A 25356-nucleotide genomic window follows, 5' to 3' on the forward strand; every position below is an offset into this window, starting at 1 on the left:
CAGATAAAGAAACTAAGAAGACAGTTGACTACTGACTACCATAATATAATCCTTTAATAGAGCTATAAGTATGCCTACTGGCCAAAGAGGAAAGGAACATAAATTCCTGAGAAAAAACCTCTGGGGGTCCAAGGGCCAGTGGTTGCCCACCCTTCCTGAGCATTCTAGATTAAGTAACAATTCTAAGCCAGTTTACAAGTAATAATGATATTGTTGCTATATGGTAGCTTGAATCCCCAGCTCAGCATGGTACGCCTCGTCTATCATGGCAGTTGGTTATCATCTTCAGTGAGCATAGGTTTCGTCTGTGAACACCGGCCGGCCTCCTCAAGTTTTATGCAGGGAGACAATGCTCAACAAGAAGAAATAGTAATCTGTAACTTAAACAAGCCAATTTAATATGTATTGGTAAAAAGGTGGTAAAAAAAACACAGGCAAGTGGAATTACATTTCAAGGTGGAATGCCTGAGTAAATATGTAAGTCTCTAGAAGACAGAGATAGATGGGGCATTTCTGACATTAACTGGTAGACTATTCCATAGTTTAGGTGCTCTATAACTAAAGGTGAGACCTCTTACTGAGGTCTTACTGATCACAGGTACTTTAAGGTAACCTGCATCCAATGAACGAAGATATTGTCCAGGGATATAAAAATCAATAATCTCACAAAGGTATGGTGGAGCAATGCCATGTACTGCCTTAGAGGTCAAAAGCAGGATTTTATAATCAACTCTAAATGTGACCGGAAGCCAATGTAATGATTTAAGTACCGGTGTTATATTGTCATACTTCCTAGCTCTAGTGACAATTCTTGCAGCAGCATTTTGTACCAGCTGTAGCCTGAATACAGTCTGGTATGGACAACCCGATAATAAAGCATTACAATAGTCCAGCCTGCTTGAAACAAACACGTTAACCAATTTCTCAGCATCCTGTCTCCATAGGAATCGCTGTAATTTAGCTATATTTCTTAACTGAAGGAAGCACGACTTAGTCAAAGCATTTACTTGAGATACAAATCATAACTATATCATTATATATAATAACTAAATAGATAAATAATCACATACAGTACATTATGCTGCTAAAACACTGCCTACACATAATTATCCTCACTGAAAAGATTTAACAGTGGAAAAATCATGGATGAAAGCCAACCAGAAACTTTTGCATAGATACTGAATAATTGTAGTTTACCAGCGGTCCAGTTTCTACACTCATTCAGAACTAAATTTAAATACTATTACTGAGGAAGATGTGCATTTCCTCTTGCCTGCTCTTTCAGAATAGGCTCTGGACTACCACTGTCCTGCATTAGAACAAGCAGTTGTTGGGAATGAATGGATGAGTTCATGAATGGATGAACAAATAATGTCGGGGTTGTATAATGAATAACGGTAGAAGTAAAAGTAAAACTGATCTTAATGTCAGCAATGTTCAAAATTCTCTATTGGAAACTTAGAAGTATAAGACTGGTTGTGCATGAGAGCAGATGCTTTTGTACTTTCCATTGGGGCTTTAACTCTGCTGGGGGTCTCACTGCTGGCATCAGGCAAGGTGGTTGAACCCCCTGCTTGGGATCCATTGTACAAAAAGACAGACTGAGGAGGGAAGGTGGTGGGTTTGCAGAAAACACTCCATAGGGTTTGGTGTAACACTTTGGTCTAACCAAAATTTATTTTGTTTTAACAAACTCCGATATAAACTGTCATTGTTAACTTACTCAGCATGTTTCCTTAACTTTTTCTCCTTCTGCTGTGGAACACATGAAGCTCTGCTATAACTTTGCACCATACATGGGTAGATTTAAAAAGGTTTTGTGATAGCAATATGTTGCCCTTTAATTTCTGTCCGGGTGAAATGGTATTTTGTAAATCCATTAGAGTACATGAAGGTAACACATGTTGACTTCTTAAGGTAAGCGATTCACTGGTATGCCACATTTCCCAGTATATACGTTCCCCATCCCCTTTCTCAGTCTCTATGATGATTTTCAGCATTAAAGAGAAACTACAAAGAAGTGGAAGTAAGGTGTTCTACGTGTAAAATTAACTTTTATCTGCGGCATAAGCTGCAGAGGACAGATGTCATCCGTTGCTTGACAGATATGCTGCGATACTGAGTGAAACTAGTCATCCTAGTGGTGTGCGTCATGCTCTGCTTTTACCGTTATTACGGTAAGGGCTTAAACTCCAGCTGTTGCTGGAGGTCTCGCACCCGTCATGTAGTGTGAGAGGAGCGTGTAGACGACTAGTTCCAATGGTGACGGGAGGTGCGTGGTCCAGCTGACCGGAGGGACCCCCTAACAGAGATGGGTTTCGAGCTGGACCGCTTCAACGGGCACGTGGACCCGGACTTTAAATGCAACTTGTGCAACAAAGTTTTGGAGGAGCCGCTGACTACCCCTTGCGGGCACGTCTTCTGCTCGCGCTGCGTGCTGCCCTGGGTGGTGCAGCGGAGCGCGTGCCCCGTCCGGTGCCGGAGGATGTCTGCCAAGGAGCTGAACCACGTCCTCCCGCTGAAGAACCTCATCCTCAAGCTGGACATAAAGTGCGACAATCACGCCAGGGGCTGCGGGAAAGTCGTGCAGCTGCAGCATCTGGCGGAGCACGCGGGAGTGTGCGAGTACGCGCCGGCCAGGTGTGCGAACGAGGGCTGCGGAGAGGTGGTAAATCTGAAGGACGTGGACGCTCACATGCGCGAAACATGCGATTACAGACCGGTCGGAGTCTGTGAGGAGGGATGCGGGCTCGCGCTGGCGCACCGGGAGCGCGCGCTGAACAGCCACAGCTGTGTGGAGGCTCTGAAGGCGCGCAACGGCGCGCTGCGCGCCACCGTCGTCCGCTTGGAGAGGGAGCTGAAGAGACGCTCCGCCACATGGGGCCGCAGAGAGAAGTCGCTGGTCGCGCGTCTCTGCGCGGCGCACGACGAGCTGCGCGTGGCAGCGCTGAGTTACCAGGCGCGGGACGGCGAGCGCGGCGCGAGGAGCCGCGCGCCACAGTGTCAGGTACCTCAGAGCCGCCGCCTCAGGAGAAGTTGTACCTGTTTTCAGTCCGAGCAGAGAGTCTCTCCACGAGCTGTGTTTAAACTCTCTCCGCTTTTTTTTTAGTGTTTCCTACTCCTTCTTTTTTTTTTTTTTTTTTTTTTTTTCCCTTTTCGGTTACTTTTCTCGGGGGGGAAACCTTCCTGCAGGACAGCTACAAGAATTGCTGAGCTGGAGAAGCAAGACAAACTACTTCTGTGTTAGTGTAAACAAACAATAAAGTGTTATCTTATCTTACAAAAAAAAAAAAATCCTAGTTATTTATTACCACTTTTGTTTTGAGCGCCCGTCTCAGTTCAGCGAGACTTGAAATGTCAGATAATCAACTTCTTGTCAGTTATTTGCACATAAAGCCTGGCAATTTTTACAGGAGCAATAAGGGTAAGTACCTGGAATCAAGGGTATTACAGTATGTCACTATGTGGGATTCAGTCCTGACTCCCTTAGAGTACAGGGCTACAGGCCTAACAGTAACACATCTGTCCACAAAATGGACAAGGCCTGATTTTCTGCAGTCACCACTGACCTCTCCAAGAAAACTGGGGGCATTCACGTTTTTACTTATTTAATTAACATGCAAGTTTTCACGACTAATTTCTAAAATTCTAGAATCATATCATCTGCTGTTTAAGTTGGGATTGGGTTTGAGATTTAAACATTGTTCTGATCGGTTAAGGGGATAATGTGAGGAGGATGAATGATAAGGGGTCTTTTTCTTTTGAGAATCTTCCTAGAGGTGTGTGTGTGTGTGTGTGTACTGGTTTTCCTTAATGAACCTGTTTTAAAATATTAAATATTATATTATTCTCTGTCCAGTTGCAGCATTATAATAAACAAACCTTTACCCTGTCAAATCCCTGCTTTTACACTTGTTTTGAAAAGGGTCCAACGGACAGTCTTGTCATGTGAGTGTTTCACAGCTGTAGAACTCACTGTCAGAGCCTGGGCACTTTTTTTCTTGAGTTTCGTGTTTCACCTGAACAATCACAGGCAAACGTTTTTAAAATCTCTGTTGTCTACTGTGTATATAGTGTGTGTGTGCGCACAAATGCATATGAGCTTTTAAGATTGAATACTGAAGTCACTGTACCCAAAGCTCTTAAACTGTGTGTGTTTGATCAGTGATTTTCTATGCTGTATACATTTTGCTCTGGTCCCAAGTTCTAAATCACACTAGTTGTGTGTTTTGGCTTAGCATTTCTCCTTCCATGGCTGTGCTTTTACAGGGTTTAACTCTCTCTGTTGGTCTTAAAGGCAGTCAACTCAGCCTGCCTCGCGGGTTGGCTTGTTACACAGGCCAGACATGTACAGTGCTGTGTATAAATGCACCTCGACCGCAGTGGTCATGCTGCTTGGAAGAGGAACTGGAGGATTCTTGTTTGATGATGTACCTCCTGCCTGGATTTAACCCCTCATAATTACTCCTTTAAAGTATTTCTTCTGGCTGAGATCGAACTGTGTAGATGACAAAACTTCTTTGCTTTGGATTTTTTTTTTTTTTCTTTTGGATGCAGCAATCCCCTCTTTTAGGAAATTAGACACAGTGTGAGGAATGCTCTATGGATTCTGGCAGTGTTTATGTATCCTTTTTGTGCCACCTGAAAGATAAAGGTTTTAGGTGGGCTTTTTGGAGGGCAGAGACTCAACAAAAGAATTGACTTGAGGGTATATTACACCTGGCCAAAAAGGACACTGTTTACATGGACAGCTAAAAGAGTTATTGCCCAAAATCTGAAAATCCCCCTACTTCTTTCTATCTTTATCAGAAAAATATGGCAATTGTAAAACCTACTGTATGGCTGCACAGTGCTGGTACCTCACAACAAATAAGCTGGGTTCATCTCAGTTTCCTCAAAAGAAGTGTGTTTTTCATATGAATTGGCGACTCTGGATTGGCTTGTGTGTGTCAGTGAATGTGTATGTGTATGTGGGTGTCCCTGCAATGGACTGATGTATGTGCATCAAACACTATGATTCTGGGGTAGGCTTCTGACAGCTATGACCATGCCCTGTAAAAGCAGTTGATCACAATGGAAAATAAGGGAATATTCTCAAGCCGCCATCTTACAACAAGTGACCTAAAACTAACTGTAGTCTGTGAGTTAACAAGTGTGTTTGATTGCCCTGCAAAGGACTGATGTTCCATCCACTGTGTATTTCCATGATATGCAACCCTGCATTGGACAAGTTGTGAATATTGATGGAAGAAGCCAATAAATAAGTAAACAATATCACTGTTTTGAAAACGGTATCAGTTCCTCCTCTGTCGTGTTCTGATGTTGTGAGCAGTATTTTGGCAAAGAAGAAAAAAACCTATAGACTGTGCTTGCCACAGGAGCTGTTAAGACAACAATTTAACTTACCCAGGTACGTGTGGCATTGCTTGTGGGAGGTTTTCAGCGACGTCAGGTCATGTTTTTTGGCTGGATTTACACAGTTTTGTTTTCAAGTTCTTCTCCCAAAATATGCAGAGAAGAAAAACATAGTTTTAACTTATATTTTCTTTGTATTTCTGCCAAACAGCACAGGTTTAAGTTTCTAAGACGATGCTCTTTTATAAAACTGTAATATTCTGCACTACTTCAAATGTCTATTTAGTGCAGGAAGGGTATAGTAGTTCTTTAGAGAAATTTTTTCAAAATATTTTTCTATCCATCAGGAGAGCTTATGAAAAGGGATAAAAAGTTTTGCAGAATATACAGTCATTTTCAAGGAGATTTCACTTTATGTTCAGCCAACCAGTAATAATTGGGTTAGTAAGTAAATATGAAGCAGAAACAGACCTCAAACTGCAAGTGGACCAAACTCTATTTGACTGTGTGTGTGGGCTATCAAGTCTCTGCTGGCCGGTCGTGCTCGCGCTTGCATTTTCTGAGTCACACGTGCACACTACTGCAGCTTGTAAAAATTATCCAGGGCTGCATGACAACTGCCTTTGTCTTGTCTTCATTAAGATGGATCTTATTGCAGTTCCTTAACAATGGATGAATCCTCTTCATTGACACAGTGCCTGCAGCATGAGCGATAATGCCACTTAGTCCTTTCTGACCCAGTACCAAGGTTCATGATATTCACAGAATCTTACCCCATCTGTGTATTTGGAATATGTCACCAGTAGGTTACTAACGCAACAATCATTGCAGGTCTTTGATTTTTTTTTTTTTTTTTTTTTTTTCCTCCCCTCCCCCTGCTCAGTGGTTATTGATGTAAAAAATGCCCTTACGTTGCATGGGTGAGTTTCTTAATGTGGTAATCTTGTGTACTACTCAATAATTACTGTAGCTGCACATGTGAAGTGAGAGTGCCTTGTTAGGCATTCTCACATCTTCCTTATCAAAACTCCCAAATCTTTATGTATTTCTAAAGCGGAATTGTGTGACTGAATATAAATTTGACTGAATTTAAATCTGTCTTTAATTATGCACGTTTTTTAAGTAGTATTAGAGGAATGATCTGTCCATTGGCCTGAGTATTAGTAACACAATCAACAATGTCCAGCTCAAACACCAGACATGTTTTCAGCAGTCTGCGTGAAGAAAACAAATGAGTCTCTGTCCACACCCTATATGTATGTGCCTTTGAACTTCTGTTTTTCCACTGTTCAAAATAAATGAAGGGTTTGATTTATAAACCATCATAAATGTAGTATTTATTAGCATGAGTGTTCCTTGGTGTTCTGTAAGATACTTCTACTATAAGTTCAGGCAAACAAGTAAATGTTAATGTTTGATCCACTGAAAAGCAGGTATTCCTGAACTTGTGACATCTGTGTGCGAATTTGCTCATCAAACCATATGATATACAAATTTCAAATGTCATGAACTTTATATTTTGTTCTCTTCTGTCTTACTCTCCGACATGTTCACAGACAGACACATGTATCTAAAAATTATTCTTGTAAGGTTTGTGTCTGGGAAATATGTCTTGGACTCTCATAGTGGTAGTCACAGGAAAAAAAAGGTGCTCCTGCTACAGGAAGTTACACAGGGATCTGTCCAGTGAGGAAAGCCAGAGCTGTAGTCCAGTTGTTGTGGATGATTACCCATGGTTTCACAGTGTCCCTCAGGCTCCTTACACTGCAACGTAGATCATCAAGGGATAATGTTGATTTTAAAAAAAAAAAAAAAAAAAAACACAAAAAAACAAGAGCAGTGGCCTGACCTGGCTCATCTGTTGGGTTCAAAGTTTCCAGTTTTTGGTTTTCCATAGCTGAGCCATACTTCTGGTCCAGTAACAATGAAGGAAAACCTTTCATAATACTGAGGTTCTTGCCTTTGCTTTCTTCTCTCTGCAGGACGGCGAAACACAAACCTTCGAAGTTATTCTGTACCGGAAATCAGGGTCCCTGGGATTTAATATCATTGGTGGCAGGCCTTGCGAGGTAGGTTAATATATCCTCGGGTTTTCAACCCTGAAAAAACATAATAAATTCTAAAAACTTGTGTATATTTTAAAAGGTACTCCCATTTGACAGATTTTTTTTCATCATACAATACACAAAAAGCTACCTTATGCCAGAAACTGATTTAAGTTTGTCAGCTCTCCACAGGGATTTACATTCATTCAGTAATGTGTTATATTAATAATACGTTTTATATTGTCCAGGGATTTTGTACTCTAGCTTGTTTTTTGTTGATATCCCTTATTTTCTTTGAGCTCTAGAGTTTGTTTTTCATGGATTTCTTTCCGATTACCCATGATTCCACAGTATCCTTCAGATACCATAGGCAATGTTGTACAGCAGTTTAACAAGAGCAATAACACAGGCCACTACTTCAGACCTTCTCTAACGTAAACTGAACATGCATATATATTTGACTTTATGCATAAGTGATTTATCCTCAAAGTTTTTATTTGTGTTTGCAGTCTTGATTTATCTTGCTAATATACTGTTTTTATATTGCTTCTTTTTTCAAGAGCCATGGGGACGGATCTTCACATGAGGGGATTTTTGTATCCAAAGTAATGGAAAATGGACCTGCAGACAAGGAGGGAGGTCTACAGATTCATGATAAAATTCTGGAGGTATGCAACAGAAAGTGGGGCTGCTTGTCAACAACCTCTCCACAGTAACATGGCAAAATAATTAATGTAAGCAAAACAAAATTCTAAAAATAGTTTTTATTGTGATGCTGGTTTTGGAATTCTCAGTTTGAGCCTGTACCTTTCTGACTTACATTTTTTCATTTCGAGTCTCTGTGAGCCGTTTGTGATGCATAGGGCTCCTGAATAGTCATTTTTTGAGAGATGTAAATTTGCATTGCTGGAGTTCTTCCCCAGTCTGTCACTCTGCTCCTCAATGGACTGCACACACAGGACATTTCTCAAGGCTGCACCAGGGAACCTACATTTCTCTTGTTGTCTGATATGCCTGGGTGCTGTGGGATACTGGGAATGGTTCTTTTCAGCTCATGTGACCTGGGAGATGCTGATGAAATGTGTTGGAGATTACCCAAGCCACGTGGGCTTCACGGGGTTAAGAGTTTGGGGTGGGGAGATCACAGAGGGAGAGCATTCAAGGCACTAAGGACAATGGCCACCTTCGTAATTCGAGAAATATCGCTTATTCACGCTGTGCTGATTTGTACCCAGCAGCCATTATGTTATCGCTTTCAACTATGAAAGAACGTGATGTTGGCTGCACCTCATCACAGCTTTATTCTTCTACTAGGATAAATTACATCCTCAGAATAGATTAGAAAGGGAACAATGTATGTTGAAACATGAAGCTGAAGAGGGGGCCAGACATGGTTAACGAATGACTGGCTCTTAAGACGACAGCAAGAAACACAGCATCAAGTGAAGCGACAAGATGGAGGTCAATTGTCCTTGTGAGATGGAAGGTGATATGGGCTCTGTTTGTTACTGGGGTTTTCACATGGTTGGCTGTGAATGACTTGGGTTGTGTAGAATTCACCTCAAGAGAATGAAAGGTGCCACCTTTGATTTAGTACACACTGCCTTTTATTCCCCTGTGAAAGAGTAATTATCACTTTGCCCATGGCTGCTCACACCCAAAATAATTGTTTATTAAAGAAGGTATTGCTTGGATTGGATTCAGAACCTTTACACCTTGGGTGGCTCCATTATGGTTTCTTATTACCATGCTCATAGAATCACATTCATAAAACATGGACAAAATTCTTTAGTTGGAGATCATAGTGGGTCCTCAGGCCAGCTTTGTAGTACTATTGCTATGAACTTTGATCCCTCTGCATCCCAAAAACTTTTGGGACAATGTACTCCAGAAATATTATTCTTAATGGTTTTGCCATGTTGGTTTTTCAGACAGCAATGGCTAAATGAATCACAAGTAAAGTGTTGGGATCGGTGTGAATCTGTCTGCTCCAACGGTTACACTGTGCTTTTGCACCTCACGTTCTCAGAGGGATTCTCTTTGGAGATGCCAAACTAAAGAAGCTTTGATTTGAGGTGATGGCAGATGTCACCAGGTGTACCTGTCCATTTACATTTATTCATTTAGCAGACACTTTGCTCAAAAGTGACGGACATCTCATGTACCTGCAATTATTTGAAGTACATCTCATGTACCTTCACTTTATCACTATGTACCTTCATTTGCCTTCACCTGTGTAATGAACAGTTATTGTACTTGGTACAAGTTTGCTCAGAAACTACTTTATTTGACATGCAGTTTGTCATCGGTGTGCCTTGTGTCATTGTTCTGTGTAACCTCTGTTAATGACTATAACAACCTCCCCTGAGCATTACTATTTTGGGCAATAGTTTTTGTTTCCAGGTAAATTCCTGCAGCTGCAAACTTAGGTGGAAAAACTTCTCATGTATTCTTCAGAAAGTCATGTACCCTTGAGGCATAAAACTTTTGAGGAAGTATAAATTAAAAGCTCTATACACAGACTGATTTACCACAGACTTGATGCAAAATTTGGATTCTAATACTTGCCTCAGTGTTTTGTAGGCACTATTCATTGAGATGTTTACATGTCACATGCAGAGGTGCTTCCAAAAGTTTTGTAATTGTAGTTCTACATTTTTGTCTCTTAGCCATCTTAATCATATTTTCCTATTGGTATAGGCTCTCTTTGGAGAGAGTGACATTGCGATGTGTGAACATCTTTTCATTTCTCTGACCACCTCTATTAGCTGAAAAAGCTAACAGGCTAGGCAGTGTTCCACTGCAGATTCATTTGCATGGTGGTGAATTGGAATATCAAAATTACTGAGCGTGTTTCTTGTATTGAGTCGGGGGTGGGTGAAACTGTGTGACACTCACAAATCTACCTTAGTGGGCCGTGCCTCTATTAGAGAGAAGGAAGAAGATTGGTGGATTTAGAGGATTAGTTTGATTCTGAGGTGCATGTGGGGCTAAGCGTTCAGTTTGCAGACACTTCAGGATCAGTATAGAAACACATACGCTCACTGGCCACTTTATTAGGTACACCTTGCTAGTACCAGGTTGGACCCCCTTTTGCCTTCATAACTGCCTTAATTCTTCATAGCATAGATTTAACAAGGTGCTGGAAACATTCCTCAGAGATTTTGGTACATATTGACATGATAGCATCATGCAGTTGCTGCAGATTTGTCGGCTGCACATCCATGATGTGAATCTCCCGTTCCACCACATCCCAAAGGTACTCTATTGGATTGAGATGTGGTGACTGTGGAGGCCATTTGAGTATAGTGAACTCATTCTCATGTTCAAGAAACCAGTTTCAGATGATTTGAGCTTTGTGACATGGTGCGTTATCCTGCTTGAAGTAGTCATCAGAAGAAGGGTACACTGTGGTCATAAAGGGATGTACATAGTCAGCAACAATACTCGGGTAGGCTGTGGCGTTTAAACGATGCTCAGTTGGTACTAAGGGGCCCAAAGTGTGCCAACAAAATATCCCCCACAACATTACACCACCAGCCTGAACCGTTGATACAAGGCAGGATGGATCCATGCTTTCATGTTGTTTATGCCAAATTCTGACCCTGCCATCTGAATGTCGCAGCAGAAATCAAGACTCATCAGACCAGGCAACGTTTTTCTAATCTTCTGTTGTCCAATTTTGGTGAGCCCATGCGAATTGTAGCCTCAGTTTCCTTTTCTTAGCTGATAGGAGTGGCACCTGGTGTGGTCTTCTGCTGCTGTAGCCCATCTGATTCAAGGTTCGATGTGTTGTGCGTTCAGAGATGCTCTTCTGCATACCTCGGTTGTAACGAGTGGTTATTTGAGTTACTGTTGCCTTTCTATCAGCTTGAACCAGTCTGGCCATTCTCCTCTGACCTCTGGCATCAACAAGGCATTTTCGCCCACAGAACTGCCACTCACTGGATATTTTCTCTTTTTCTGACTATTCTCTGTAAACCCTAGAGATGGTTGTGCGTGAAAATCCCAATAGATCAGCAGTTTCTGAAATACTCAGACCAGCCCGTCTGGCACCAACAGCCATGCCACATTCAAAGCCACTTAAATCACCTTTCTTCCCCATTCTGATGCTCAGTTTGAACTTCAGCAGATCGTCTTGACCATGTCTGCATGGCTAAATGCATTGAGATGCTGCCATAGGATTGGCTGGTTAGATATTTGCTGTAACGTGCAGTTGAACAGGTGTACCTAATAAAGTGGCTGGTGAGTGTACACACATATACAGATATACTCACTCACACATTTTTGTTAACTTCTTGTCCTTGTCAGGATTGTGGCAGTCCGGAGCGTATCCCAGATGCACTTGGCACTAGGCCGGAAAGGATACACCTTGAATGGAAAAATCCATATTTCATATCCCATGTTCAGATTTAATCTGAAATCCAAAGTCATTGAGTTTTTGGAAGGAATAAGACTCTGAAAGCAGATGTACAGTAATTTACACTCAAAGCAAATGTTCTGTTTCTGAAGCACAAAGACACTTCTTTTAATGAAAACAGCAGGGTGATTTCCAGGTGTGCGGCGTGAGATGGGGCATCCCCAAAGGCCCCAGGCTTTACCAAGACCATGATCTTTCTCTTTTTCCACTGGTGGAAAAATATTTGCCTTGCCTTGTTTATCCATTAAATGTCAGCTTTCCTCTGCACAGAAGTTTGCTAAACCCACAGATTTTTTTTCTTTTTTTTTGCAACACTTTGAAGTTTCTGAAATGCTGTACAATAATTTTTGCTATAATGCAATAGATGAGTTCCTGTAAAACCAGTACAGAAAATCACAGAACAAAAACAACAGTTCTCATGAGAAAGATAGGGTTTGGGCAGACCACAAAACTGTAAACAAATTTGTAACTAAAGCATTACAAAGAACCCTAATAAAAATGTTAGTACAGTGTAAAACCAGGTTAAATTCATCATACATATAGAATTTCACCTTGAAAACTGCATATAGCTTATATATAATGCTGCCTTTTTTATGTCAGTTGCTCAAATTATATTGTATGTTCTTTCATTTAGTTAAGACACTTTATTACTTCAAGCTTTTTTCAGATGTTAAGGCTCTTCTTTTATGCTAACTGAGGATGATTTAACCGGTCAGTTGAGGCCGACTTTCGATGACTTTATGGATCATCATTCTCCATGCTTGACTGAAGACGTTTGGTTGTGATCCATAAAGTATTTTGGCAAAGATAATGGAGTAGTTTGCCGTTGCTTTCTCCACCCCTTCCCATTTATCTGGGCTTGGGACCAGCGTGTCGCTGTTGCCAACTACCCGGCTGGGTTATTATGCTAACTACCTTAAACTTTATCACCTGCACACTTAGGCACATTCTTGTCACCTTGCTTACTAGCTTTTTGCTCACTCACTTTGAGAACCTTGCATTACATTTATATTATAGTCAGCACTGTTGAAACAAAGCATGTAGGAGTTCAAGTTCAGGACTCTGGTTATAGCCTACAAGACCATCAACAGATCTGGCCCTCAATTTCTACAAGACCTGATTGCTCACTGCATTGCCACTGGACTGCTGTGCTCCTCTACCTCTGCCTGCTTGTTGGTCCCAAGCATGAGAGGTCCAAACGAAACATACAAAGGTTTTTTTTGGTTCTGGCTCCAGTGTGTTGGAATGATCTCCCTCTGTCACTCAGAACTGCCGAATTTCTCTCAAAATTCAAAAGGGGTATCATTTCAAAGGGTTAGCATTTTTCTTAGTCACTTCTCCGCTTATCTCCTATGTGCGCAATAGACTTATATGGAATAATGCACTTTTGTATTGTTCTCTAAGATTTGCATCACTTTGGGTAAAAGCATCTGCTGTATGAATAAATGTGAATGTCATATATATTCCTCAGCTGTGTTAGCCCACATTCAGCTGATTTATTCAGTGACACAAAATGTAAACACATTAGGGATGAAACTGAATTGTAATGTATTGTTATTGTAATGGGGGGACACGGTGGCGCAGTGGGGTTGGCCAGGTCCTGCTCTCTGGTGGGTCTGGGGTTCAAGTCCTACTTAGGGTGCCCTGTGATGGACTGGCATCCTCTCCTGTGTGTGTGTGTGTGTGTGTGTGTGTGTGTGTGTGTGTGTGTGTGTGTGTCGCCCCGTGATGCTGGGCTAGGCCCCGGCTTGCCGCAACCCCGCTCGGGACAAGTGGCTTCAGCCTGTGTGTGTGTGTGTGTGTGTGTGTGTGTGTGTGTGTGTGTGTGTGTGTGTGTTGTTGTAATTGTAAGCCAACGCAAGTTTTACGTTATACTGATATTGTTCCTGTGTTTACCAGTCGTCTGTGAGCTAATTTGTGTTATGAAAACTCGCATAGCAGCAGAAATTTACTTTGAAAATTTACTGACTGAGGATATGGCAGTGATCAATTCAATCAGTGTGTTAATATTACATGACATAAATTGCTTTAAGGCTAATTATATTGTAACTATTTCAAAAATCATAACGGTGAGATTTGTAAATTTATCCATAATTCTCTTTTGTCCTGTTTATTTATTAATTACAAGAAAATGTAGCTGACTTCATTTTATGAGTGACCCATTGTAAGTAGTGTATCTAGCAGTTCAAGTCACCTTGGTGAATAAGGTGTGTGGGCTAGTAACACTACATAGTATCCACCGTAAGTTGCTTTGGAGAAAAGTGCTAAGTGAATAAATGTAAATATAAATTTTTGACAATTGACTGCCTGGATTACAGGCAGACTTGTTTGAAAGGATTGAAAATCAACACCGGCAAACCCATCACAATGCAGTTGGGCAAAGTGGAGCTGATCAATGTTGAGTAACTTAATGTGTTTATCCCCCATGCCCTTCTCCTTTCCTGAGGAGATGTTTCAGAGCTTTCCTGGCCTCATTTGAACAATGAGTGTTTTTCTGAGGTATCATTAAGAAAAAGCAACCGGCAGGCTGCTGGGTTTAAGTCTCCCTACCCCGGGGGAAAGAGGCAGACCACTGCATCCCACAAAAGCCAGGTCCCGGCAGCACACAGCTGATGTGTGCTTCAGCTGTCAGTGTTCCCGCCTCAAACGGCTAAGGCTGGCAGGGCCCTCGGGTAACATTTGGATGAGAATTCAGTGAGACCGTGCTGCACGTGCTCAGAGTTTTCATGTGTAGCTTTTCAGTGTGCTCTCCACTCCTGTGGAATATCTTAATAAATCCATAGTTCCACACACTGTTGTACACACTATTGAAGTAAGTGTCTCTGTCTGTGCTTGATAGCTGTAGTAACTCATCAGTTAAGGATATCTGTGTGTGTTTAGATTAATTAGTTAATTGCAGGCAATCTTTTTTAAACAAGATAGTATCACAGACCTTGAAAACAACTTGCCAAATTTTCAATTTCTCCCAGCTGGATACTGACTGAAGAGCATCAGAGCAGGTTCAGTAATTTGTTCAAGGTTACAGTAGCAGGTCCTTTGCCAATATGACACCTGCTGCTCTTTTGTGAAAGTTATTTCAGTTTCATAGCTCCAGCAGAATGGCACAGCCATTCTAGAAGTCCAGGTTGCATCAAGTTGAATGTGTTTTGGATCAAGAATTCAGAGATGAAGTTTAACCATTAGCTCACTCCATACAGCTGATGGTTAAGACCCAACTGCTGGACTGGTTGCTTTGATGTTTGCTTTCAGCTGCATATGGCAGTTGCATTTGTGTTTGTAGTGGAGAGATACTGTGTTCTGGGAAAACACCACATTGTCAAGTGTGTGTGTGTGTGTGTGTGTGTGCATAACTTGACTGCCAGACTATGTGTGACTGTATATTCATTGTGTGCGTTTTGTTTTTTAGAAGCACCTACTTGATTAGTGGCCTCCTTGACTGTATATTCAACTCCAATTTCTCTTAGATATGCAGAAGCTTACAGCTCCTCATCATCTCTTTCCAAGTCAAATAAAATATAGCCTGAAACAAGTGCTTAACCTGGAAATGCATTAGCAGTGTGACACTGGAGTCTATTCCACCCACATCTCTCTGCTGTTGGCCCCCAAAGGAAGGTCTGTAGGAGGGTATCACTTTGATATTAGCTGATTATAAAGTCTTATTGTTGATTTAATTACCATAACTCAAGAGGCTTTTCGTTGAGTTATATTATTTAAAAAGTGACACTTCTCTGGTCCTGCGTAATCAGAAAATAGTTACTTCATAGAAGTGGGTGCCATTTAGTTTTCTCATCAGGTGACTGACTTTTGCTGTGCTTTTTTTTTTTTTTTTCCCCTCCCTTCTCACAATGGACAGCTTTGATCCATGTGATTCTGTTTGTTTGAAGCATTTAGCTTCTTCATTCTAAGCTTCTAATGCTGTTCTTCTTCTTCTCCATTTCTGCTTTCCCACCTGTGAATTTTTGTCCATTTTTTAGTTTCTTACCATTTATAACATAAAATAAACATTCACAGAGAACTCTGGATAAAAGAAGTGAAAAAGAACAACAGGAAAGGGCGAGGATTTCAGAAAGATTTGGTTTGAAAGGGAGGGATGCTGATAACTAAGTTCTCAGGGGTGAAGGAGGGCTTCAGTGGGGTCTGGGGAGGGGGTGGTCTTCATGGAGATGTGAGAGCTGCGTGTTTGGGTTAGGGCCTGTCCATCTGGATTCTTACTATTAACAGAAACACTGCACCCTGAGATGAAATGAGGCAGGTCAGTCCAACAACATGCGTTTCAGACAGATAACCCTGAGGAATTAAGCATAGTATACCTAGAATTTTACGTCACCTTCGACAAAGGTTTCACCTAAACACAAGTTAATAGTACTAATAATGTTAAATATACCTTGTGGGTGAAGGAAATTAGTGTTGAAGAGAGCAGGACTGGTTCAGAGAAATGAGAGATGAGCACTATAAGGAAAGGACTGAGACACCTAATATTGTTTTTCCAGCAGAACTCATTTCAGTGGGATGTGCATGTGAATCCACTTAGGGTGATGTAATCTCTTCATGGCCCAGTTACACTTAATCTAAACCAGGAGTTTTTCCCTGAGTTCAGGTTGAAAAGTGGTCTGAGTCAGGCATTTTCACGTGTTGCCTGTCATTTTGTGTCTCCCCTCGGGTAGGGTAGCAGCACGTCCTGATTGTGGTGCATGATAAGCAAAAACCCTAGTAGGAGTCCACCACACATTCAGGGCAATCGCCATGACCTTGGAGACCTATAAAGTCATTCAAAAGAGAGGAAAAACAGCCAGATGAAAAGGAACTTCAAACAGAACCATCAGAGAGACAGTGACTTTTTCTGAATGTTTATTCCCCTTTGTGCATTTATTACCAAGATGTGGGTAGAAGATGTAAGGGACGTATATAGAGCCTGCAAAATCCTCTCTCCCTCCTGTCATGTAGACCATTTCAAGCTCAGGAGAGCAATGTAACTGCTATGGACTCTGCAGCAAATCTGTGCCTCACTTCCACATGGACACAACCTTATAGTTGACCTTTTTTTTTTTTTTTTTTTTTTTTTTTTTTTAAACTATGTCTTCAGGCCTTTCTCACAACTGCTGGCATTTATTTTTTTAAATTTAATGAGAAAAACATTTTTTTGTGAACTGTAAGGGTTTATCTTGACAGTCTTAAAAAGCACAAGAACGAATACATTGTTTGGCAGCACCATCTGCTCAGGAAAATCTCAGTGTGATGTTAGATGGAATGGGGTCGATGAAAGTCTCAGGTCCCACCAATACAACAGGTTTTGGGGATTATGCTATTTGTATTTCAAATTATTTGACATTAAAGGCCAGGAAAAGAAAAAGTTAACTCCTCACCTCAAACCCTGTGCAGCTGGGTTTGGGAATCCAGATTTTTGGTTGCCTGTTCTTTTATCTTCTGCAGAAAGCCTCAGTGCTCTTTGCCTTTGGAATGTGTGGACATATTCCAGGGAGAACTGATACAGTGACTTGGACATTCAACATAAACTTGTAAGTTTGCCCACGCCTTTAACTCGCCTTATATTTTCAAAACACAACCACAACCACAGAAAAGAATCTCAGCCTTTGATTCTTCCTTTAGTCCAGTTCTAATGTTAGTCTTATCATTAATTTAAATCATCACTTTCAAGTGCACATCATTTGGGGGGGGGGAAAATGAAGGAGAAAATATTTCCTTCTGGTTATTTGTTTTTCTAGCATTTAAAACATTTTGTATCGGAAGCATCTGAGCTGTTCTGTTTTTCTTAATCTCCTCCTCCTTTTCCCCAGGCACTAACCAACAGATGTGCTCTTAGCAACAGCAAACCCCCCCACTCCTCCAAAACACACACACATGCACACACCTATTAATAATGCAAGAGCCACACTGATAACACTGTATTCATTTCTGTATGGAAAGTTTTTTTAACTTACTTCTCTAGGCTTTAAAACAAAGATGATATGATAACTTTTCAGTTAGATCACAATCCCAGTTCTGTTGTTCAGCCTTTCACCTGGTTGACTGGGTCATCTAATAACGGCATTAACTTTGCCTGTCTTAAGGAGTGTTTGAGTGCACAGGGCTCTGAAAGCTGCTCACTTGTAATGATTTTTAGTCTGTGCCACTTCAGGGGCTACGCCTGCTCTTGTGTTTGTTTACACAAAATGCTGTGCCAGTGGGATCTCCCTTTCGCTCTCAGACCAAATACAGTCACTTTTCCAGCCTTTGTTCTCACATATATACTATATTTGCCATTCTGGATTTTTGAATTCTGATTATTGAAGAGAGATTACAATGTAAGATATGTAAGATCAACTTTTCCTCTTTTATCATTGTTATCTTTTTGTTACTGTGCACTTTTCAAAGCCCTAGAACAAATATATTTAAATCTAAATATCCTCTGGAAACACTTTTTGCTGTGTTTTTCCTCCTTGAAACAAGGAGATAAAATACTGCTTTCATCAAATATGTCTTCCAGATGTAACCTCACTCTAAGCTTGCTTACTGGAAATCAGAAATGGAGAAATGTAGACTCTGGTTGAAAAGTATCCAATGTCCCCAAGAACACACCCTACACTTCTGTTTGTTTTGGTGTTTATAACATTTTTAACTGCAGGGTTCACAGTCTCCTACATAAGTGACCAGAGTGTCTAAAGAAGTGAGGATACTTTGATTTAGGTCTCTTTTTGCTCTCTGGAACACAGCCACAGTCAGTTTCACTCTGTTCCAAGATGCAGAAGGCATATTTCTATGTAAAAAGTAGCTAATCTGGAAGACAGAACTTTTCTTGAATAATTCCTCCTCTTCAGACATATACTGAGGAGGATTACTTCTAATTGTGTTATAAACCCCAGTCTTGAACAACAGACAGCTAAATTACTCCAGCAAAGCAAGTGGAGGAGTAGGCAAAGTCTTTAACCTTGTAGATTTCCTGCTGAGTGTGGAGAGGTACAAACATTGTGAGAAGTTTACCACTCCACCAGACTGGAGGCTTCAGGAGTTTTGGCATATGCTTACTCTGTCACCGCAAGGCTCTGAACATGTCATTGAGGTTGTCGTTGTTGCTGTCAAGACATAGAGTAGTTACCATCATGGCCTTTTCTGTGTAATAAATTAAGGTACATAAGAAATGTGTGTTCCACCATAGCTTTTAAATTGAATTTATTTTCAGATTTCTACTGAAGCAATTTTTTTAGTCTCCTGTCACAAACTTTACATCTTTTTTGAACACATGACTGGAAAACAAACAGGATGAATGAAACTGAAAACATGACCTGTTGCAGAAGCTTGACAGACAGGATCCTTCTTTTAATTCATCTTATGGTGAATTTATCAACTCAGACTTTTGTTTTTCATAGGAATCTGGGATTCGCTTCAAGTTATTTTAGATATAATGTAAATATTTGGCAATGACTTTTCAAGCAGTACCAAGAAAAGTCAGTGAAAGCGATCCAAGTTCATAAAAGCCACAGCACCATAACATTTTGTCATTTTATCTGGAGAAAGTGAAAAGTTTAGAAACTGATAGACTGCACAGTGAGGGGGAATTATGGTAGACTGAACAGGGCAAAAATACATTTTTGGTGTCTGAGAAGACAGGAATGAAAGTTTCTTTGAGCCACTGTTGAATCTGGCCAGGTTGAGGTCTCTGTGGAAAAGCACAGGGTTTCTGGCTCTTTTGAAGGATGCAGGTATGTTCATATTTACACCTATGTTTCTTTACATGCTTATGCTGAACATCTGAACAGAAAAAGTCAGCACCAGTGATTACAGTAGTTATCTGACTTGAATATGAGGAGCTCTTCATCAAAAAATACTTTTCCATTCTCTTTACTATATTATTTTTAAAGGATTCTATTCACTTTGCTTTCTCAGTCTGTTTCATGCTTTGTTCAGTCACTGATTAAAAGAACATTGTAGCTCATCTTGTGATGCTTACCTTTACACCATGTTTTCCTGTTTTGTTGACATGTTTGCATTGAGAATTATGTGATTAAAATTCAACTCTGAAACATGGAGTTGGACACTGTGAAGTTTCCTCTCAGCTGGCAGCTATTATAGATGATTTTGCTTTCTGTTTTAGGGACTGAAAGTTTGTCATCAGACAAAAATGTGGGTATGGTACTGCATCTGCAATATTTTTTTTTTTTTTTTTTTTTTTCTTTCCCCCCCTCTTAACCAGAGCAACCTCGTTATAAAATAAATCATAGAAACCCCAGTGATAAGTTCTGGCTGACTCTAGGGTAAAGCTAATTACAATATTTCAGTAATTTTTTAGAAAAGTATTAGAAAGTGTAATACTTAAAGTTGATGGAATTTAATGGAAAATGAACACAGAAACATACACTAGGTTTCTCATTTGTTGATCAGCCCTATCCACTCCACTCATTTCCTTACTAATTGTAGAATGACAACTTCGGTTTGCAGATTTTACAAGTCCTGGGGTTTATTTTTTTAAATGTGTTACTCTCTCCAAAGTCTCTTTCCACAATGAATAGGTCCTCAGCAATGTGGAGAAACAGCCTTAAGAGGTACATTCATAGCCCTCTCACTGCCTTCTCAACATCTCAACAATTCCTACAGTCCCATGTACACCTGGATCTCACAGACCATCGTCACAGAACAGACTGCTCTCATGACCTCTGTGTTCACACCTACCAGTCCATGACATGTGCTTTATGATCATCAATGGCATAATGGTAGCAAATGGTGGAAGGCTGGGAAGAAGGCGGTCATGCCTTTAACCCACAGCCCCTGCAGGACAGGAGACATTCATCTTTGTGGCAAGGTTCTGCTCTGTTCACTTTGCCTTATTGACCTGTTTAGTCAGTGCGTGTTTCTGACCAATTTTATGTGGTGTTTAGCCCAAGCATCCTGGGGGTGTTTGTGGGGGGTAGGGGAAGAAGGGGGGTGTTAATCTGGTTAGGCTGTGCGCACAACCCTTTAAATGTCTGCATTGAGGAGAGTGGTGGGGCAGAACTGTGGTCTCCTTAAGCTGTCTCCTTTCTTTCCTCATTCAGCTCACTACATGGAGCTGCAACAGAGGCTCCCTTGTGCTGCTGGAGTTTAACAGCATCAACTCCCCAGGGAGAAAAATGTGTGAAATGCCTTTGATGAGTCAGTCAGCACACTTCTCTTAGAGGACGCTGTTTAGAGAAGGCCCAGACTCCCCTCGTAAGAAATTCATCTGGAAGGAGTTTAACTGTCTCTTGATTTGGTGGGATAGACATGAGCTGTTTCTTAGTCAAATGCATTAATCTTTCATCTTCCTGGACCAGATCTTCTTTTTTGACCTTCAGCTGGAGTTTAAGCATTTTGTCTTCTGTAGTTTGGGGTGAGGATCTTCTTGTTGGGCTGAATGGTGATAATGGCTACACAGTACCATTGAATTGCAAGGCTTTTTTGATTGTTTAATGATTTTGCTCTTGTCTTCTGGTTGTCATATTAAGTGTGTCTGAAAATAGCTAGAATGTAGTGCACTGGTTCGGGGGTGTTTATAATCTTAAGATTTAAAACCTACTCCTGCAATAGTGCTTTTGACTGGTGTACTTACTCTGAACTGATCCAGTAAGAATACTCTGCTGTATAAATGGATAAGTCATTGCAATATGGCTGGTCTGTTAGTCACCTTAGGCATGTTAAACATGGTAGTTAAGTAAAGGTTAAAAAGTAATTCATGTCTTTTAGGTTGTGAATAAAGTGCTATTAGAGACACAACACTGTTAAAATTTAATTTGTAATTAAAATTAGGTTATAGCAGACACTGTAAGAGATTGTCATGAATTGATGGCAGTATTTCAACACAAGTGTGGTACACTCCATGCCCTCTCAGCTCTGTGTGCATGAGTATTGCCTCAGGGTTGACATACAGAACTGCACACTTTTTCAGTGCTCGTAGTACACTTTAAATCCATGTTTTCAAAGAGCTCCAGGGACCATGCTCTGAGTTGTCGTACTTATTTCAGATGGCTGGTATTGCAGAGCGTCAGGGTACATCTGACAGCAGTAGTGCTGGGTTAGGGAGCTAGCCTTTAATGGGCAAGAAAGATTGTTTGTCTGAGTGGTGCTGGCTCATTGCTTGGTCCGAGATATTATACAGTGCTCCCCAATGACCAGGACCTGCCAAGTAAAGTTTGCAGAACTGTAGTTGTGTGACTGTACTGCCCCCACCCCTCCCACCCTTTCTCAAAGCACACACGCTTCCCAGAGGGTTCACATTTCCTACCACACGTCCATGTCTAAGTCAGTCGCCAGTGTTGCTTTGGCCTTGTTGTTGTTGGCATGGGGCAGACAGAGCTCTGGCCAGGACATTCCTTACGGCCTGTCTGTTTTTCCATGCTTGCTTGTCATGCCACACAGGGTGCCTGTCTTGTCTTGCGCAGGTAGATCATGACGTTTGGAACAGCAGCATGCTCTACACCTGTCTCTAACAGGCACAGTGCAACTTATACACAATATAGGTACAGAGGTCTCTAAGTACGTTTTGTTGGTTTTAGAAAAGAGCTCGAAATAGAGTACTCCAGCTGTGTTCTGGAATCAGTTTCAAATGTGCTAGTTTATTCAGTATGTTAAGATATTTTGATCTTTATAAGATATTTTCAGAAAACATAGCTGATTTGAGGTTGTTTGTTCCATTCTTTTCATCCCCAGATGTGTTGATAAAGTGTTCAAGTTACAGCATGACTGTTAAACCAGTGTATAGGCTTACATTTGTTTGAAATGTTTTTTCATAAATCTAGTCAGTTCTTCATTTGGTCTCATTTGAGTTTTATATAAAATGTAGGGAACACTATATTTTATACTAATTTTTCCAATATACAGTAAGTAAACCTACCATGATTCCTCATTCTTTTGCCAGTGCACATCAAACCCTACGTGATCTTTGCTTTCTCTGTATTTACGGGTATTTCTGAAAAAGGGTGAGCTCATCTTGAGTTCAACATTATGACTTAAACATCATGTGTTAAGCAGTCCCACATTTCAGATAAAATGAACCAGTGTGCAGTTGCTCAGCATATTTTCCTTTTATGTTAGGATATTGATGTAATGGCACTTCAAAACCTGCACTTCCCCCTCAAAAGTAGAAAGGAACTAAGGGATCCAAGTAGTAATTTTCTGATTTGTTATCTGAAGGTTTGTGCTCTAAATTACTCCCCCTTCCCTCCTCTTACCTACAGCACTGCTCTAAAGAGACCCACATGATTACCAACTTTCAGCCTAAATAAATTGAAAAATGATTGTGCAGCCATGCAACATTTTCCACTGTTTTTAAGTCTGTGGTTTAGATCAGAACAGAAGGATTGTTAAGGTCCTGGAGAGGTCCGACCAACCTGTGGCTGAGTCATCCCTTATGAGTTGTGTTTATAAATAGACAGGCCCAGCAAAATCCACACCAGAACCAGGGGGCAGCAGTGTCCCTCAGACTATGACTATAACATGAACTCGCTGCCTGTAATTTTCATCTCAAAGTATTGGAGCAGCAGTCATGGAAACCTACTTTGTACTGACTGTTTAATCTTGGCAAAAAGAACCTTTCAGTATGTTTGTGCAATTACTGTAGGAGCACTATGGATGGAGGGGCATCCTTGTGGGAATTTCTAGTGTGCCTTGAGCTGAAGGCTTTGTGGGGAGCGCCATTCCTCAGGACACACCACTAGAATGAAGCAATAGATCAGGAAGCAGGTGTTTTGGGGTAGCGCAAACTGAAACCATTAACAGAAAAATGTTCACAGGGTTTGGCTATAAGGCTGAGTGCTCAACAAAGGTATATATTCCACCCAAAACCTACAAAAAAAAAAAAAAAAAAATCTGAAAATTTACAGTGATTATTGGATGCTAAATAAATGGAGACGAGATTGCGCTGTTTTTTTAAAAGTGGACTTCAGTAGCCATTGAGAGGCCATTGAGTCCCCAGCATTAGGCCGAAGGACTGGAACAGACTTTACTCCAAATAATTAGAATGATACTGCTAGAGACAGAGCATCTGTGCTTTCAAGAACCGTGCTTCATACAAGAAATCCCAAGTCTGGGAAAGTCAAAGTAGAATGTGTCATTTCTACTCTCTGCTTGAGGAGGATTTATGGTGTGATTCCAGATTTACTGCCTTTTGCATGGTTTCAGCGTGCAATCGCAGTTCCTACTAAAGGGCTGCACACACAAATGTGCTTATTTCATCACTAAATGCCTCACCCTATGTAGAAGCAGTACAGCAGAATTGGATATTTTACATTTATTCACTTAGCAGATGCTTTTGTCCATAGCGACTTAGAACAGATAACTATGTAGTGTTACTAGCACACACACCTTATTCACCAAGGCGACTACAGTGCTAGATTACCCTACTTACAAGGGGTTACTCATCCGTGCATCAGTGAAACACATTCACTCCGTGACACTCACACGCTATGGGGGAACCTGAACAGCATGTCTTTGGACTGTGGGAGGAAACCGGAGCACCTGGAGGAAACCCACGCAAACACGGGGAGAACATGCAAACTCCATACAGACTGAGTGGAGATCGAATCCACGTTCTCTCCTACTACCCAGGCGCTGTGAGAGAGCAGCGTTACTCGCTGTGCCACCGTGACTGTAAAAAAATTTATATTCAGAATGAAAATCCTAAAAAGATTAAATTAATGCATTTACAAGCTGGTAGTTGGTAGTAAATCACTGAACAGAAATGAGTTCATATCGTCCAGCTTGGAAAACACAATAAAAATCCTCCCACTTCCATTAAACATGTCTCTAATGAAGTAGTATGCTACATATGAATGATCTACTCTTCCACTCAATTTTATGTGTTCTAGAGACAAATACAACCACATACTGGCTTAGGCAGCAGACTGCTAGATTGGGTTAACCTACTGAGAAGTGTCCCACAAAAAGAACATGCACCAAATAGAGACACAACCTGCCATGTTGTATGGTATTAGTACCTTTTTTAAATATAAAACTGAAAAACAACACTAATTCACAGAGATGTGACATGAGTAACACCAGATACTGTACATCTTAACTCTACCACCAACTGTGAAAATAATTACTATCCTGTCGCAGAAGTGAGCCGAGTGGTACCTCCCTGGAGTGCCTTTAATGCCAGTAGATGTCTGTAAAATTAAGTCCAAGTCTGACTTGCCAACACTGGCAGGAATCCTATCTGGAATCTTTGAAGAGTACGTTACTGCAGCCGATGGAAACTACAGGAATCTTAGGTGCATCTGGAACGCTTGGAATGCACCAAAAACCTAAAAGAGTAACTTGAACAAGTTTAAGCCTTTGTTCCTTTTCAAGGAGACATGTGGCTGCAGGAAGTGGAGGATCTGTGGATTGCATGGGAAATACAGTAACAGCTCTAACAAATATAGCAGAAGACAACCTAAGGCAGTCAAACCAAGGATTCCTTGTGACTGAGTGTCACAAAGTGCAGCGTTTACTACAGCAACTTTTACTACCAACTACTACCAACAACAACAACTACTAACTTTTACTCCCAAAGCTTCTGGCCCAGACTGACTTCACCGTTTTTGGCTT

At 41.0% G+C, this 25356-nt stretch overlaps 1 protein-coding gene across 1 annotated transcript in view; it reads left to right on the top strand.

The window, feature by feature from the left end:
- The first annotated feature begins 2134 nt into the window (after window positions 1–2134).
- The window catches only part of LOC108939410 (E3 ubiquitin-protein ligase PDZRN3-B-like), a 49900-nt gene continuing 26678 nt past the window's right edge, over window positions 2135–25356 (top strand). Inside the window, exons 1-3 of the mRNA XM_029249699.1 lie at window positions 2135–3007; window positions 7338–7424; window positions 7961–8068. Of these exons, the coding sequence (XP_029105532.1) occupies window positions 2312–3007; window positions 7338–7424; window positions 7961–8068 (891 nt within the window). The 5' untranslated portion in view covers window positions 2135–2311. The remainder of the gene's footprint in view (window positions 3008–7337; window positions 7425–7960; window positions 8069–25356) is intronic.

Source organism: Scleropages formosus, chromosome 2 (assembly GCF_900964775.1).
Source record: "Scleropages formosus chromosome 2, fSclFor1.1, whole genome shotgun sequence".
Lineage (NCBI taxonomy): Eukaryota > Metazoa > Chordata > Actinopteri > Osteoglossiformes > Osteoglossidae > Scleropages > Scleropages formosus.